Here is a 16,383-nt window from a genome sequence, read left to right as displayed (position 1 = left end):
TGTGGGTTTTGTGGGGTTTTTTTCCCTTTCTGTATGAACAGCAGCGTGTTTTTCCCATGCTTTGAGATTTTGCTCAGAAATTGAGAATTCAAAGTATGAATTGAAGGCAAACATCCTTGCCTGGTGTTAAGAACTTTTATTGAAACCTCAGATAAATGCAGCATGCCACCACGAAATGAGAGAGCAGAACGTGGCTAAAAAAAAACAGTGATTAAAAGACAGTTATGAAGAATTAAATTCCATGCTGACTGATGTCAAATATCATAAAAGAAGCAGATTCTCCATCAAAGAAAAAAAGCATGATTCAGAATTATTTTTTTACTGAAATTCTCACTTAGGTGGCACTCAAAGTCTTCAAAACACTTTGGCTTCAATCCTTTTTCTTCCGACCAAAGGCTTTATCCAAGCTGGTGGCGATCCGAAGGCAAGATTCTAAAAGCAGTACTATTTTCCTAGGAATGAAACTGATGAGACAAACACCAAGTTAGCCTTCTATGTTTGTAGGGTTTTTGTTTTTTAGAAAAATGTACTTTTATCAATAAGGAAATGATGAGTTCATTATCAGTATTTCTGATGTCTGACAATAATGCACTTGGTGCTTCCACATTGTAAGTGGGGTAAATGAAGGACAGACCAATCCATGGTGTGAGAGCCCAGCTGGCAACAGGGGCAGATGCTGGAAGCAGACAGTTCTAGCCCATCCATTGCTCCCAGTGTACCATCCCAGGAAAACTTTTGAAATTTCTATACCCAACTATAGCTTAAGACATATATTAGAATCATAGAATCATAGAATGTGTTAGCTTGGAAGGGACCTTTAGAGGTCATCTAGTCCAACCCCCCTGCAGTAAGCTGGGACATCTTCACTAGGTCAGGTCGCTCTGAGCTGCACCAAGCCTGACCTTGAATATCCCCAGGGACTGGGCAACCTGTTCCAGTGATCCACCACCCTCATATTGAAGAACTTTTTCCTAATACCCAACCTAAATCTCCCCCTTTTTGAGTTTAAAACCATTACCATATTAGAGACAGAACTGACCAGAGGAATGCTATTCACCTAGACTATTCAGAATTAAAACCACTGTTTCTTCATAATCAGGTAGGTATCACTGCAGAAATACTAAAGGGCTGTTTTTACTAAACTTCCCCGCTGATTTTGCAGGTGTGTGGCAAGGGAAAGAAGGCAGTTCTAGAAGACCAGACACATTCTTACATTTTGAAAGCTGTCAAGTATAAAGTGAGAGGCATGATTAGATAAAACTTTTCCTTTTGAATTGCATCCATGATCTTTCTGGCTACGTATTCTGCATCATAAACTGGAAGCAAAAGGTGGTTGCTGGTGAAATAAGAAACAAAATATTATGACATTACAAAAAATTAACTTTGAGATGTATTCTAATGTGGAAATAATTTAATTAAATCATTAAAGAATTTTTCCCCAACCCCTCAAGCAGCCTTGAAAAGGAGTCTCCAATCTTCCTTGTTCCTCCCATCATCAAAATGAATTGAAAAAATGGTGATATTGTGCATTTTAGTGACTAATGAGCAACTTTTTGTGCAATCCCTGCTAAGACCCTAGCAAAGTTAATGCTCAGTGACTGTGGCATTGAAAACATCCCAGCTAATCCATAGTGTACCCTGTTCTACACCCTCCACACGCCTCTTCCTTTTCTACTGTAGATGTTGCGGTGACAGTTAATCAGACGAGGGACAGGCCTGTTTTCATCCAGGAGAAAGGCTGTGCTCTATTGCACGATGATGGATGGTGGAAGCAGAAGCAGGGCACTGAAAAAACCAAGGCCACTGGTATTGCACTAGTGCTGTGGCTAATTTGGTACCTGCAGCCTCCATTGTCACTACAACAGTAACCCACCAGATACTACCACCACAGCTATTCTTACTCATGTAAGTGTAGTACCTGCCAATACAGTTAATAGTGATAGCTCAGGGGTATCCTGACAGCTGTAACTGTAATCACTGTGCCAAAAGGATGTGGGGCAGAAAACCTCATGGGTGCCCATTCTACCAACAGAGAAGGTTGCCTTAAATACTGCTATGCATCCCTAACCATTCCTCGACTGCAGTGTAATTATGCAGTCCCTGTTGCATGTCAGTTATTAATTGCATGCCAAGCTTGGATTTCTGATGTCCAGAGACAGAGTTGTATGTGCCAGTGGGACAAACATACTGAATTTAAAAGCAAATCGACCTTGTAATAACTAGAGACTGAATATGGCATTATCTCATGAGCAGAAGTTATTTTTTACAAGTGAAATAGTTATTTTTTACAAGTGAAATAGTACACAATTTAAGTTTTACTTACTGGGTTTGGAAACCTTTAGCTAATGCAGTATTGATAAAATAAGGGCAAATGATTGTGGTTTTAATGCCATGTTTTCCTGCATGATACAGTTCCGAATTTATGGCTTCCATCATTCCAATGACTGCAAACTTACTTCCAGAGTAGTCTGAAAAGTGAACAAAGAAGAAATATCTGCAATACAGCAAAAGCACCACAGTAAGTGTTGTCCGCAGAGTTTAATGTTTTGTAGTACCATTTAATTCCTGATGACCTAGTTATATAATTAACAGTCTTGTAATTAGTATTCTAAGGATGCTGTGCATGTTGATGATGCTAACTTAGAAGGTTAATGGCTCTTCCCATGATTGATGCCCAGTTGCGTAAGGGTAAGATTAATCCTTCCCACAGCGTGTTTTTCAGTACACTATGGAAGACACAGGACAATGAGCCTGTTCAGTATTTTACCTACATTTCTAGATACTCATATACAAGCCAGGCCTTCCTTCAGTTCACAATGTCTTCACCCTTTAATATCACAGGCTCCATTTCATGGAGAGCTAGTTCTTGTGCTAAAATATAAACACTCCACTTATAAATAATGTTTCAACCTATATTACTACTTCTGATTTGCCTTGCAACTACAATACCATTTTGTTTGCCTGGGAAGGCTGAATGTTCTTGGATTTTTATTGTTTGATGAAACAAGGTGACAGAAGATAGAACAAGGGGAAATGGCATGAAGCTGTGGCAAGGCAGGTTTAGATTGGATATTAGAAGAAAATTCCGTACTGAAAGAGTTGTCAGGGCCTGGAACAGGCTGCCCAGGGAGGTGGTTGAGTCACCTTCCCTGGATGTGTTCAAAAAAAGGGTTGATGAGGTACTTAGGGATATGGTTTAGCATAGGATGGGAATGGTTGGACCTGGTGATCTTCAAAGGTCTCTTCCAACCTTGTGATTCTGTGATTCTGTATAGAACTCCATCCTCGGAGATAATAAAAATTCACCCTCACAAGGCCCGTGCAACCTGATCTATGTTTGCCCTGCTTTTTTTTTTTTTTTTTTGTGGGTATGGACCAAATAATCTCCAGAGATTCCTTCCAACCCAAATTACTCTACAATTTTGCAACTGTAAAAACTGTACTTTCATATAGGAATTTACATGGGGTTTCCTAAGGCTTTTTCAACTATGTGAAAACAGTTGTTAGATGCAATGATAGCAAATTTTGCTAAAAGAGTAACTTCAAAAATGGGCATCTGTTTGTTATTCTTCAGGGATCCACATATAGTAAAGGATGGAACCATACAACCTAAAATTGCATAGCTAAGGTGTAAAGAGTTAACATGCCTGGATGGGCAGATCCACTCTCATAAATGATGAAAATTGAGCATGACCTATTATGACTACTGAATCTGATCCAATAACAACAGGTGGCAAGTAAATATTACAGTAACACCATCGATCAGTAGAAGAAACGAGATACTTATTACACTTATGTTCACATTTTCATAGGTTGACCTAAGAGATATAATCAAAATGTCAGAGAGGCTTGAAATGAGACTGGGCAGCAGACGCAGGCTGATGAAATAGTCAGGACTGTAGCAAAAAGCTGTCCTGAGGGAAACAGCTGAGAATATGGAGCTTTGAAATACCTTAAAACACAGTTAATTCAAAATAATTTTAACGAAAAGTACATGCAAAAATGTCTTCTGGGTCTGAAAACCCTTTTCCAACTTAATGTATAGTTCCAGGTATAACCCTTGTATGTCTCAGGGCTCTGAACATTCATCTGCAGCAAACCTGGCATGAGAAAGTGTTAGACAACCTGGGCTCTCTCCTACTGCATGTGTATAAGACATATTGTCCTTCTGTGGAGGTAAGATGGGCTGCGGTCCGACAGTAAAACCTGCAGAGCTCCCTGTACCACTCAGGCAACACGCCACCACCGCCATCCTCTTCAACACACCACCACCTTTCCTGAGCGTTTAACATGCCAGTATGAACTGCTTAAGCCAAGCATTCATGAGAACTCCAAGAAAAGGTATTGGTACTTATATATTATTATTTTGAATTGATTCAAAATTAGCCCTTGGCGATACTAACCTGACATTCTGTGCACTCCCAACAGTCCGGCTGCACTGGCTGTGCTAACCAGGTGTCCACGGTTACAGGCCATCATGGCTGGAAGAAAGGCCTTGCAAGTCTGAGAGACATGTAAACAATCCACATTATACCTACACACGCCAAAAATGTTGCGTTCCAGACCAGGCTTTAGAACCCAATTTGCTTTTTGGGGCTTCAATACACAAGACACGCAGCTGACTTTCCACCTCTGTAAGAATTTACAGCCGAGAGGCTGTGTCTCTTTGAATGACTGCCCTCTCTCTTAAGACCTGTTAGCACTGAAATCTTACTATTAAAAGCAGCAAAGTTTGCAGTTTCTCCACCTCCTGGCTCCTCACGGTTTGAGCCCGCTGACTATGCCAAAGATTTGGTACACAAGAGGGAGCTAGAAGTCAACACATCAAGGGGAGTTCAGCTCTGTGGGCCCTGTTTGTTACCAGCCTGACAGCTCCGGGCCCCCACACCACCACTGTGGTCGATACTAACTGTGTGTATATATATACACACACACACATATATATAAGGGTGATGCTAGCGTTTCATGAGGGGGGAAGAGAAGACACAAGAGCAGTAACAACATTTTTTGATAGCTGAGGTGTGCTGCAGTCACTATTTGACTCCAAATGTGTGTGCAGGGTACATGGGTTTTTTTGGTTGAGGGCCCATGGTGACTGTCCACCTGCCCTCTGTCCATTCAGACCTGCTAGGAAAAACATCTCCCTCTGCTTCAAGTATTTGGAAGAATGATGCTCTGTGGCCTGGGAAATGATTAGAACACTTCTGTCTGCAATGATTTCCTGGTGAGAAATGCCATTTAGAGAAGGATTTGCAATAGTGCTACATTTTTCCCTGATGCAGGCTGCTCACTCGGGCATATAAACAACAAATGCAAAAGCAGGCAAGAGTAATGATCCCTCACAACAAAAAAACCTCCTGAAGGTCAACTGAGATCCCATATGCAACACACTGTGTCAGAGGTAGGGCAAAAAAGCAAAGATAATACTATCTAGATTAGTTTTCTATATACAGTAAGCAGAGGGTGACTAGGACTAAAAGCATGACCTGAAGACTGACACCATGACCTGAGGACTGACACCAACACACCCAACATGGTTGTGCCTCCCCGAATGCTACAAGCCTGTCAGACAACACACACTGATGCCACCAAACATGGGGAGTAGGAAAGTCACGTGCCCTCACGTCGGCACTACCTTCAGCCACAGCTGGTACCGACAGAGCACATTTCATTGGGTGGCTGCACAAACTTTGGGTTTAACAGAGTGCCTGGGCAGGCCTGTGTTAACGTTACTGAGATGTAATGGGGACACCAGGTTCCACCTGCCTTCAGTTCTAGGGTGACTAAAGAAATTCAAGGCCCCTTCCACCCCTATTCCAATCTGAGTTCCCCAGGCAGGTGCCACCATGGTGATTTTCACACTAAACCCACCTGCCTGTACCTTCCAGGAGAGAAAAATAAACAACATTACCCAGACTTGAGAGAAGAAGTTGACTCCTAAGGTCTTTTCAAAATCTGCATCTGGAATGTCACAGAACTTTTTCCCAAGCAGTATGCCAGCATTGTTGATTAGAATAGTAACATCCCCAACTTCTTTTCTCACCTGTATTAGAAAAAAAACAAACAAACCAGAAAGTTTTAGAAGGCATCCTTGCCTCTTGTGCTTCATGTATGAAAATGTTTAGCAATGTTTAGCATGATTGTCTACTGGAAATGTCAGTATATAAGAACTGTTGTATTGTATCAGCCCCCACAGCCCCGTCTCTTGGCTAAAAGCAGTAAAATAAGGACCAGGACACTGAGGTCTCCTCCAGCGCAGCACTCAGCATTTCACACTCTGCAGCTTAGGATCTTCCTGAGACACATGAGGTATCCATGTCTTTGTATCTGATATATCCCAATGCCTTTTTTGTTTCACAGAATCACATGGTTGGAAAAGACCTTTGAAGATCATCAAGTCCAACCATTCCCATCCTATGCTAAACTATATCCCTAAGTACCTCATCAACCCTTTTTTTGAACACATCCAGGGAAGGTGACTCAACCACCTGCCTGGGCAGCCTGTTCCAGGCCCTGACAACTCTTTCAGTACGGAATTTTTTTCTAATATCCAATCTAAACCTGCCCTGCCACAGCTTCATGCCATTTCCCCTTGTTCTATCTTCTGTCACCTGGCTGAAGAGACCATTGTCCACCTCTCTACAACCTCCCTTCAGGTAGTTGCAGGTGATGATAAGGTCTCCCCTCAGCCTCCTCTTCTCCAAGCTAAACATCCCCAGCTCCCTCAGCCGTTCCTCATATGATTTTCCCTCCAGCCCCTTCACCAGCCTGGTTGCCCTTCTCTGCACTCACTCGAGGACCTCAATGTCCTTCTTATGCTGAGGAGTCCAGAACTGGACACAGTACTCGAGGTGTGGCCTCACCAATGCCGAGTACAAGGGCACAATTACCTCCCTAGACCTACTGGCCACACTGCTTTGATACAAGCCAAGATGCCATTGGCCTTCTTGGCCGCCTGGGCACACTGCTGACTCATATTCAGCCTGCAGTCAACCAACACCCCCAGGTCCTTCTCTTCCTGACAGCTCTCCAGCCAGGAGAACTCCAGCTCCCCAAGCCTGTAGCGCTGCATGGGGTTGTTATGTCCCATGTGCAGCACTCTACACATCCCATTGGTCTCAGCCCATCGGTCCAGTCTGTTCAGATCCCTCTGAAGAGCCTCCCTACCCTCAGGCAGATCAACACTTCATCCCAGCTTAGTGTCATCTGCAAACTTACTGAGGAAGCATTCAATCCCTTCATTGAGGTCACTGATAATGATGTTGAACAAGACTGGACCCAGGGCTGAGCCCTGGGGGACGCCACTTGTGACCGGCCTCCAGCTGGATTTAGCTCCATTCACCACCACCCTTTGGGCCCGTCCATCCAGCCAGTTTTTAACCCAGCTGAAGGTCCACCTGTCAAGTCCAGTGACAGCCAGTTTCTCAGTCAGAATGCTGTGAGAAACTGTGTCAAAGGCTTTACTGAAGTCCAGGTAGACCACATCCACAGCCTTCCCCTTGTCCATAAGTGGGTCACCTTGTCATGGAAGGTGATCAGGTTAGTTTGACAGGATCTACCTTTTGTAAACCCATGTTGACTAGGCCTGATCCCCTGGCCATCATGCATGTTCTGCATGATAGCTCCCAAGATGACCCTCTCCATGATCTTCCCCAGGACTGAGGTCAGACTGACTTTTCACCCCCAAGAACTTATCTAATCAATTCCTCAACTTCAGAGTACTCTGGGTTTCCACAGGAACCTAAGGTGAGTTACAAAGCTTTTCTGTGTGCAGTGAGGATGCTGTAATTGCAACCTGAACATTTCTTGTCCCCCATTTCTGGTATTGTGAGGCTCTGTATTCCTCAGCAAAGTCTGCTCAACCCCTTTTCCGGTTCGCTTATACTGAATAGGGCAGAATTCAGCACAGATCCCTGGGGATACCAATCTTTTGAGTACAGGAGCATGTACCATGAAACAGACAATATCACTTGGAGAGAAGGCCAAAATCACCATTAACTCAACTTGAGTTTGTTATGAAAATATGTATTCTGTGATTTGCATTTATGTCAAAGCAGATGGTCAAGATTTACTTATAGCACGGATCTTACCAGGCTTGCTGCAGAGATTTCCGTGCTAGAGGCAAACAGTTATTTGCTGTCTCAAAAACTACAGACCAATTACAAAATCACAAAACACAGACTAGCTTCTGCCTGGTAATTTGGAAATAGGTGCTTGGATCCGATAGCCCAACATCTGACCTTCCTCTGGCTCTCTCAGGGAACCTTAATGTTCACTCTCCTGTGAGCAGAGCTCACATACTTCCACACAGCTTTCCACCCACACAAATGAACGTGCATCTAGACACTGCTGAGTACGGCAGGATTACCCAACTCTCCCTTTGTGGGATGTAGCTGTACTTTCTCCCCACTTGTACCTTCTCACCACTGTGTCGATCCTCTTTTTCTGTACATGAAAACACAGCTGCATTTCTTTTTAACCTGGCTTCATCCGAGCTGTTTATTCACTACCCCCCCCCCCCCAAAAAAAAAAGTGTGGGAAGCCTGACTTCCAGTTACAAAAACCTGAAGCTGATTATTCCCCAATATACATATCTCCAGGTGTCTTTTCTTTATTATCATTTCCACCAATTTTCTGTATCACAGGTTTGTAGCTTCTTGATGTCCTTTCAAGTGCTCTTTAAATCTGGCATATTTGCTGCTCTGCATTCCTTGGACACCTGTTGTAGCACATCATCTCCCCCCCTCCAGCATTTCTAGCTTATGAGATCCATATCGGATCTCCTTCAGAAGTCCCAGATGGATACTGCCTGATCCTGAAAATTGGCGGCTACTCACTTCATCAGTTTATTCTAAATCCTCTTCTTTAGGGACTTAGATGATCTGATTTGCTTCCTAGAAAGAAAGCTTCCATTCTGGGAAAATACCTAAGTTTTCCCACAGCAAATAAACCAAATATAAGCAATTAATTTAACTTTTCTGCTATTTCTTTATATTCTGTGTCCAAGTTCAAGACTTTTTCCTATTACCAATCAAAAAGTTGCAAGTATTTCCAAGAGTAGAAGACAACCCTGGCTGAGAAATTCCTGCTCTAGAAAATATTTCAGGCTCCAGAGTTTAATTCATCCAAACACCTACAAAGATATTGGTTAACAATAACTAACACCTCAATGTCAACTCCTGAACTTGAAACAGCTCTTTGAGCTTCTGCTTGCAGGTCAGTCTGTGCAGTTTGGAACACTCTTTGCTGACATGGGCACAGCAAATTCGGCTGGCTGGAGCCCTGTGACTGATCTGGGTAATGTGTTTGGAGACTGAGAATTACTTGAGTGCACAAACCAAACATTTGAGGCTCTGCTAAATGAAGAACAAACAAATAATTTCAAAATGTTCAGCATCAACAAGGAAGTAACAGGGAGATTACTTGCAAAAGCTTCAACTAATCGTTTTGGTGCATGTCTCTGAAAGGAGCAGACAGCATCTATGGGAATAGGAATTCAATGCCATTTTAAAATGTTATTTTTTAAAGACATTTGACCTTGGTAAATTCTAAAGTGATGGTTTGGGTTTTTTTTTTTTTTCTTGCAGGAAGAGGGTTCTAGAAGAACTGCCATTTTATTTTTCATATCCCTGCAAATAGAGATCAAGTGTTACATTTGAAGTACTGGCCACAAGTTGCTCAGTGATTTTTCATCTTGCTGGGAAGTGATAACAGATGTTGAGATTGTTGAAATTACTGGGATTCTTACTCCACAGTTACAGGAGCCATAATCAATGTCTTACACAGCGAGGATCACATTATCTGTACTGCCCAAGTAATAGGCAAAGATCTTCCTCATTGAACACTGCGTATTGGGTCAGCACAGGTCATAACACTCAGCAACTTGCTCAGCTCTGCAGACATACTATAAAGGTGTAATATGCCCTTGCCATCACCGTCCAATTAGTACTATGATGCCATTTATGGTTCTTAACATCTATCACCAATGGCCCCAAATGGAATTTTTCTTTCTGTGCGCTGCTAGTTGGCTGGTCCCCAAGGGATGCTAACAAGTGTGGGCAAAATAATACCTTATTCACTGCAAGCATGAGAAATGCAGTTTCAGACACTTACAGATCCTAAATCTAACTTACCTTTGAGAAATACTTTTCATCAGGACCATTTCTTGAGGAAAAGCATTTATTTTGAACTCTCACAGACATGTTCAGAAATAATTAATCTGTTTTGGTTAAAATGAAAAGCAACAGCCACAAAACAAAGACACCCCCCCAACAACAACAACTCACAGAAAATTAACATTACATTTCAAGGCTATTCCACAACAACCTGTCAACATTCATGTGTCACAAAACATTTTAGCTGGTTTCTTTGATGTATGCCTTTGGACACAGAATGCCAAAGACGTGACCCAAGAGTCATGTATCTAAGTGTATCGACTGAGAATTTAGCAGAAGAAGGATTTATCCTTGGATAAAACTGCAGAGTGGCTAACTGGATTATAAGGGAGGTTATACTGGCTAATAATTTCATACTTTAAGTGTGAAATAATAATTTAATGTCCAATTTCTGGACAATAGTTTACAAACCTTAGGTAGGTCAGCACAGTAGAGTCTCATTTAAAATGGAGATCTTCTCTACCTTATTTACCATATGGAACCAAACTGAAGCTGAATCATCAATTTGACTGGAGACCAGCCATGTCCTGATGGTATTTCTGAAACTATGGCACCCCACATCACCCTTAAAGAACCACAGTTTTCTAAACAAGTGGAAAAAGAAAAGGACACCCCCCCCCCTTACAATTTCTACTGGGTACCTTTATTGGTACCTTAAAGAAATTCTAAAGCCTAAACAAGCTTACATATGGAACTAACCTCTGCTGCATGTTTTACCATGCTCTTAACATAAAAGAAGTTACCATCTCATAATAAACACTGGAAATGGTTAAGAACAGATTAAGCTCAGTTATTTTAAACGTAAGTTCCATCTAGAAGCTACTTGTCAAAGAGAAAAAGTGGATGCCCTACAGGATTATTCCCCTTTAGTGAACAGCATAGTTTCTTAAAAATAAATAAAATTCAATAGCATATATCATTAAAAGGAAACAAAAACTCAGAAGCAATAAACCATACCTTACCTTGTCTGCCTGCTCATAGACCTCCTCCCTATTGCTGCAGTCACAGTGGTAGGCAAACACTCGGTTAGCTCCATTGTTTTGGGCTAATCTGCTTGTTTCTTTGTTACCTTCATCATCAATGTCCCAAAGAACCAAGGTTGCTCCCAAAGGGGCAAACTTTAAGGCAATCTGCCTTCCAATCCCATTTGCAGAGCCAGTAATAAGCACTATTTCCCCAGCAAAAGTTTTTTTGCATGGGGGAAATATGAGTGAGATTAAATTCTCAAAAAGATAAAAAATTAATAACTTCAGGAACTGTAGTGTCTTCAGGATGCTTCTGAAGTTGAACATTTTCGGGCACAAACACTGCTCTTCTGCTACACAAACACAGAAACACGGTATGTTACTGGCCCTTCAAAGCACCCAGATACTGACTGAAACTAAACAGAACAACGATTGACTTTCAAACAGCTACTTTCTTTCACATTGTTCTTTTGTGCAGAGGGTACACAATACATCGCTAAAGACTCGCTTTGTGAAAGCTCCCGTCTTCTTCCTGGTAGGATCAAAGCAAGTGTCTTCTGCCGGATCCTACGGACCCACTGTTCTGTTCCAGGGCCCTCAGCTTCCATCTCTGTGCTTTAAAAGGTTTATTAACACACATGCATACACGTAACACAGGTATGTCGTGGCAATGGCTTTAGTTTTCATAGTAAGGTGGCATTAGCTGAAGAAAAGAGCATGGAAACCATTAGCAGGACAATAAAATGACTGAGCGCGCTGGCCTGGTAAGCAGCCTTAGGAAGGAAGGGGTCCCCCTTGGCAGCAAACGGGATCCCGTGTTTCAGAAAGCCGGCGGTGAGAACCCATCCACACCGCGTGTATTCTCCAGTGCCCTGTCACTGGAGGCACCCAGCGTACCGATTCCCAGCCACGCCGAAGGGCGCGGCCCCGGAGTTAGGAACCCCGAATTTTACCCCGCATTTAGACCATACCGCTCCCTTTACAGTATTTCGTCCGGGAACGGCCAGGCTGGGGAGAAGGACCCCCCACCTGCGGCCCCAGCCCGCTGCCCGCCGCCGCCCCGCCCCGCCGCCGGCAGTCTGGCTGCCCTCTCGGTGGTGGGGGTGTGAGTGACTCCCGGCTGCCGTGGCTGCGACCCCCTCCCCACCTCTTCCTGGCCCTGGCCCAGCAGAGCCGAGCGCCCCCTCCCTCGGCGGGCCGCCCCCCGTTCAGCTCCCGGTCCCCGCAGGCGGCGGGACCCCCCGCACTCACCGCCGGCGCTCGCTGCCCTCCCCTTGCTTGCCCTTCGCGACCTCGGGGTGCCCCGACCCGGCCCACAGGTTTTGCTCCGTGCGGGGGCGGAGGCGGCCTGGGGAGCTGCGGGGTTGGGGCCGGGACAGGCGGCGCTTCGCCGCCGGGCGTGTGCGTGAGAACGGGCGGGGAGGCCGGCCGGGCGTAGGGAAGTGGTGTCAGCCCTGGGGGGCTTCCCAAAGCCCTTTGTTGGGTGTAAAGCCCTGCCCCCCCGTCAGGACACCCTGCTGCTGCGACACCTTCCCTCCCGCCCCGACCTGCCCCAGCCAGGAGAGTGGCAGCCTGGTTTGGCACCTTGCTTGGGGCTTGAAGAGTGGCCTGGCCAAGGACTTGAACAGCAACTGCTTGTTCTTTACTCTGCTGCTGCTTCATTCTGGTTAGAAGGTTAAACACTTCTTACTCTGTGTCATTCTCCAGCTTGCCCGCTTGCTGGAACAGGCATAAAGAGGGAGATGCTGATCACAAAAGTTTCCTCATCCAAGTGAACCCACCTGAGTATTGTCATTTCACATCTCCAAAATGCTAGTTGTGGTTCCTCAGTTTTCTGTGCACACATTGTCCATCTTTAAAATCGCAGCCCCACACCACTGCAGGATCAGTATTCTTCCCCCAAAGTTAAATAGAAAGCCATGGTCCTGCTTTGGCCCATATAAGACCATGCCTCTCCTGTTACTGTCTCAGCTTGTCTCAGTCACCACATCATCTTCCATGTACTGTTTGTGCAAAAATGCAAATGAAGAGAGCACTACTTATTTGCTGTGCTTCGTATTGTAAAGAAGTGGTAGGAAAGGTCTTGCCTTGTGTATCAACAAGTCATAGATGGAAAGAATTTGAATCAAGTCATGGTGTGCTCTGGTCCACATACCTGTGTTGTATAAACAATTCAGATTACAATTTATTGGGTATCATGGGGATTTTTTTCATTTCAGCTGAAATATAATGGTATTTCATATAATTAAATGCAATTTACTCCAAGTAATATGGTGGAGAACTTTAAGCTGTCAGTGCTGGTGGTTGTATGGAAGTGAAGAACTTCCATGTGCAACTGTCACATATTTTATTTAGGTGCCAGCAAAAGGTGAAGCTGAAATACACCCATTGAGGCTGACGACAGATCTCAAAGTTTCAATGACCTGTGGTTCCAAACAAGGTGCCAGCCAATGCCAAGTAGGTGGGTACGGTAACTCCAAGTGTCTTACACTGTAATCAGTAATTACATGGCAAAACCAGCAGATTATGGGAAGGGAAAGGTGAAATGATTCAGCGATGAATTCCTGGTTATGAAACAAATCAGAGAAGATGCTTGTTTACGAGGACAGCATTTCAAGGTAAGCCACGTTGGCAAGGAGTGGCGTTACAACCAGAACTTTGCAAGCTGTTAAGATAATAAGAGGAGCCTCTTACCAAAGCACATGCTTATGCAAGGACATAAACACATAACTACTCTCCTTTTACACTGAACTGACCTGAGAAGATAGCTATCATTCCATAAGTCAACAAGATGACAATGCTGATTAATAATTTCAGTATCTAAATTAGAGGCTTTGTTGTGGTAGAGGAGGGTTACAGCTCATTGCTAGCTTTAAATAGAGAATGGATGTGGTGACATGGGACTTGGGGTCACACGGTGCATTTGGGATCGGTTGCATTCTGCTCCCCACCAGTGAGATTTGGTGGGTCCTTTAGAGACTTGTTTAGCATTTGGAATTCATGTGCATGTGTGGCTTTTTTGTCCCGATTTTGTCCCGGTGTTTCAAAATAATGAATTTTGTTGTCAGACAGAAACTTACTTTTCTGGCTGTGGTATGCACAGCAACTGGTCTCTAGCCCCAAACTGCAATTGGCTTGTACAAAAAGCTCCATTTAGTAAATGGTAGTAACAATACAGGAATGAAATAGTCTGCTGTCTTTGCCCTGACAAAAGGGAAAGAATGCTACAGCCAGAGGAGCCACACACACAGTTCTATGAGATACATTTTTATTATTGACGTTCTAGTAACAAACCCTTTGGATGGCTGGTGTTAGTTTTAATGACAACAAAGCATGAAAAGGGGCAAATGCACAGGTAGATCAATTTAAAAGTTAAAGGTATGCCACTAACAAGGTCAAGAAAAGAAATAATCACACAACTGAGAATAACTGAAGATGGTACCATGGCATCTCTGTGCACTTCTGTATGCTTTGTTTATACTTCCTGTTGCAAGAAGGTACAGCAGGCATATGGAATTAAGCCTACTGAGCCTATCAAGCAAGTCTGGCATGCTTGCAGTTTCCAAGGAGATAAAGATGACATAATACTTCAGTGAGTACATGTTTGTTGTCATACACTGAGTCGTCAAAACTGCTGTAAGCCATGCAGACTAAACACAGGTATAACTCATTTTATTGGCCTCTTGATTGGTAATAAAGTTAGAGAATTCCCTCCTGCTCTCAAGCCAGCTGAACCTCCAGAATGTTTTTGGTGGGTTACACATTCACCAACATCATCTTGCTGCTGAGAATGTGAAGAAGCTTACTTGCAAGGTGCTGAGGCCGACAATACTGAAGTGCATTTTGACTTTTGAGCTGCAATATGTATTTTAAATATCCATTGTTAATTACTAGCCATTATTACATTCCAGAGCTTTTTATAAATGGCTCTTAAGTGTGTATCAATGTAGTAATAAGGCACAAATGCATTATCAGTGTGTAAAACTTAAAACTCTTCTGCCAAGAAGAGACATTACTTTATTAAAGTGCTTGACAAACAATTATTTTACTGGGCAGGTGAATGGCTCATGTTTGTCTTTTTAAAGCTCAATATAAGCCATTCGCACAATACAAAGAGATGTGCCAAACAAGGGCTTTTTTAAATATGGGCAAACAAAGTGATATTTTACTATTTTCTGATGAAGCTCCAGATGATAATGAAGCTTTAGATTTCTGCAGAATTTGTGAAGAGTTTTATTTCAGACATTCAAAACCAGTTTGATATCCTTTCAGTGCTAACAGTGAATGTAGTCGTGCAGCTCATGTGGTAAAGTAATTTGTCTTCATATATTTGGAGACACAAAAGAATATAAATCCAAATATGCCTAGTTCCTCAAGAGGTGAACTCTTTAGCACTGGGAAGGACTGTTGAGGAAAAGTAGCTTTCTGCAGGTCACTAGTCTTCAGTGATGTTAGTGAATTGATATTATTAAAAGAACAGGTTTGTAAGGACCCAGGCAAGAAGTTTACAGCGTCTCTCTGTGACACTGAGTTTAGTCCTGTGATTGACTTTTAACCCAATATGGGGCACAAGATGAAATGTGGGAGTTCCTTTTTACACAGAATTTATGTCAACCTTCACTCCCCAGCCCTTCTTTATTAATTTTAACTCTCAGAAGGGCAGGGAAAGCTCATCTTATCTTCTGTAAGTCTGTGTCAAAACATGTTTGATGATGATTTGGATGAGGGAATTGAGTGCACCCTCCATAAGTTCACAGATGACACCAAAATGGGGGGAAGTGTCAATCTGCTGGAGGGTAGGAAGGCCCATCAGGGCGACCTGGACAGGTTGAATCGATAGACCTATGGGATGAAGTTCAACATGGCAAAGTGCCGGGTCCTGCCCTTTGGTCATAACAACCCCAGGCAGTGCGACAGGCTTGGGGCAGGGTGGCTGGAAAGCTGCAGAGTGGAAAAGGATCTGGAGGTATTGGTTGACACGTGAACATGAACCAGCAGTGTGCCCAGGTGGCCAAGAAGGCCAATGGCATCCTGGCTTGTCTCAGGAACAGTGTAGTCAGCAGGACCAGGGAGGTGATTATCTCCCTATATTCAGCTCTGGTGAGGCTGCACCTCAAATACTGTGTTCAGTTTTGGATCCCTCACTACAAGAAAGACATTAAGGCCCTGGAGCATGTCCAGAGAAGGACAGTGAAGCCAATTAAACATCTAGAACACAAGTCTTATGAGGAACAGCTGAGGGA

The 16,383-nt window shown here is 43.4% G+C and overlaps 1 protein-coding gene across 1 annotated transcript; it reads right to left on the bottom strand.

The window, feature by feature from the left end:
- Nucleotides 1-370: 370 nt before the first annotated feature.
- Nucleotides 371-11,467, bottom strand: LOC311188769 (epidermal retinol dehydrogenase 2-like; the record flags this gene model as incomplete). The annotated part of the gene is made up of 6 exons (XM_084260273.1): nucleotides 371-464; nucleotides 1,214-1,336; nucleotides 2,324-2,468; nucleotides 4,404-4,503; nucleotides 5,912-6,043; nucleotides 11,138-11,467. 6 exons carry the CDS (start codon nucleotides 11,465-11,467, stop codon nucleotides 371-373), a joined length of 924 nt encoding a protein of 307 aa, XP_084116399.1.
- Nucleotides 11,468-16,383: the final 4,916 nt, after the last annotated feature.

This window comes from Gallinula chloropus (assembly GCF_964237585.1).
Source record: "Gallinula chloropus genome assembly, chromosome: 2".
NCBI lineage: Eukaryota > Metazoa > Chordata > Aves > Gruiformes > Rallidae > Gallinula > Gallinula chloropus.
Note: the sequence above shows the minus strand (reverse complement) of the source record. Positions and strands in the feature narration are given on the sequence as shown.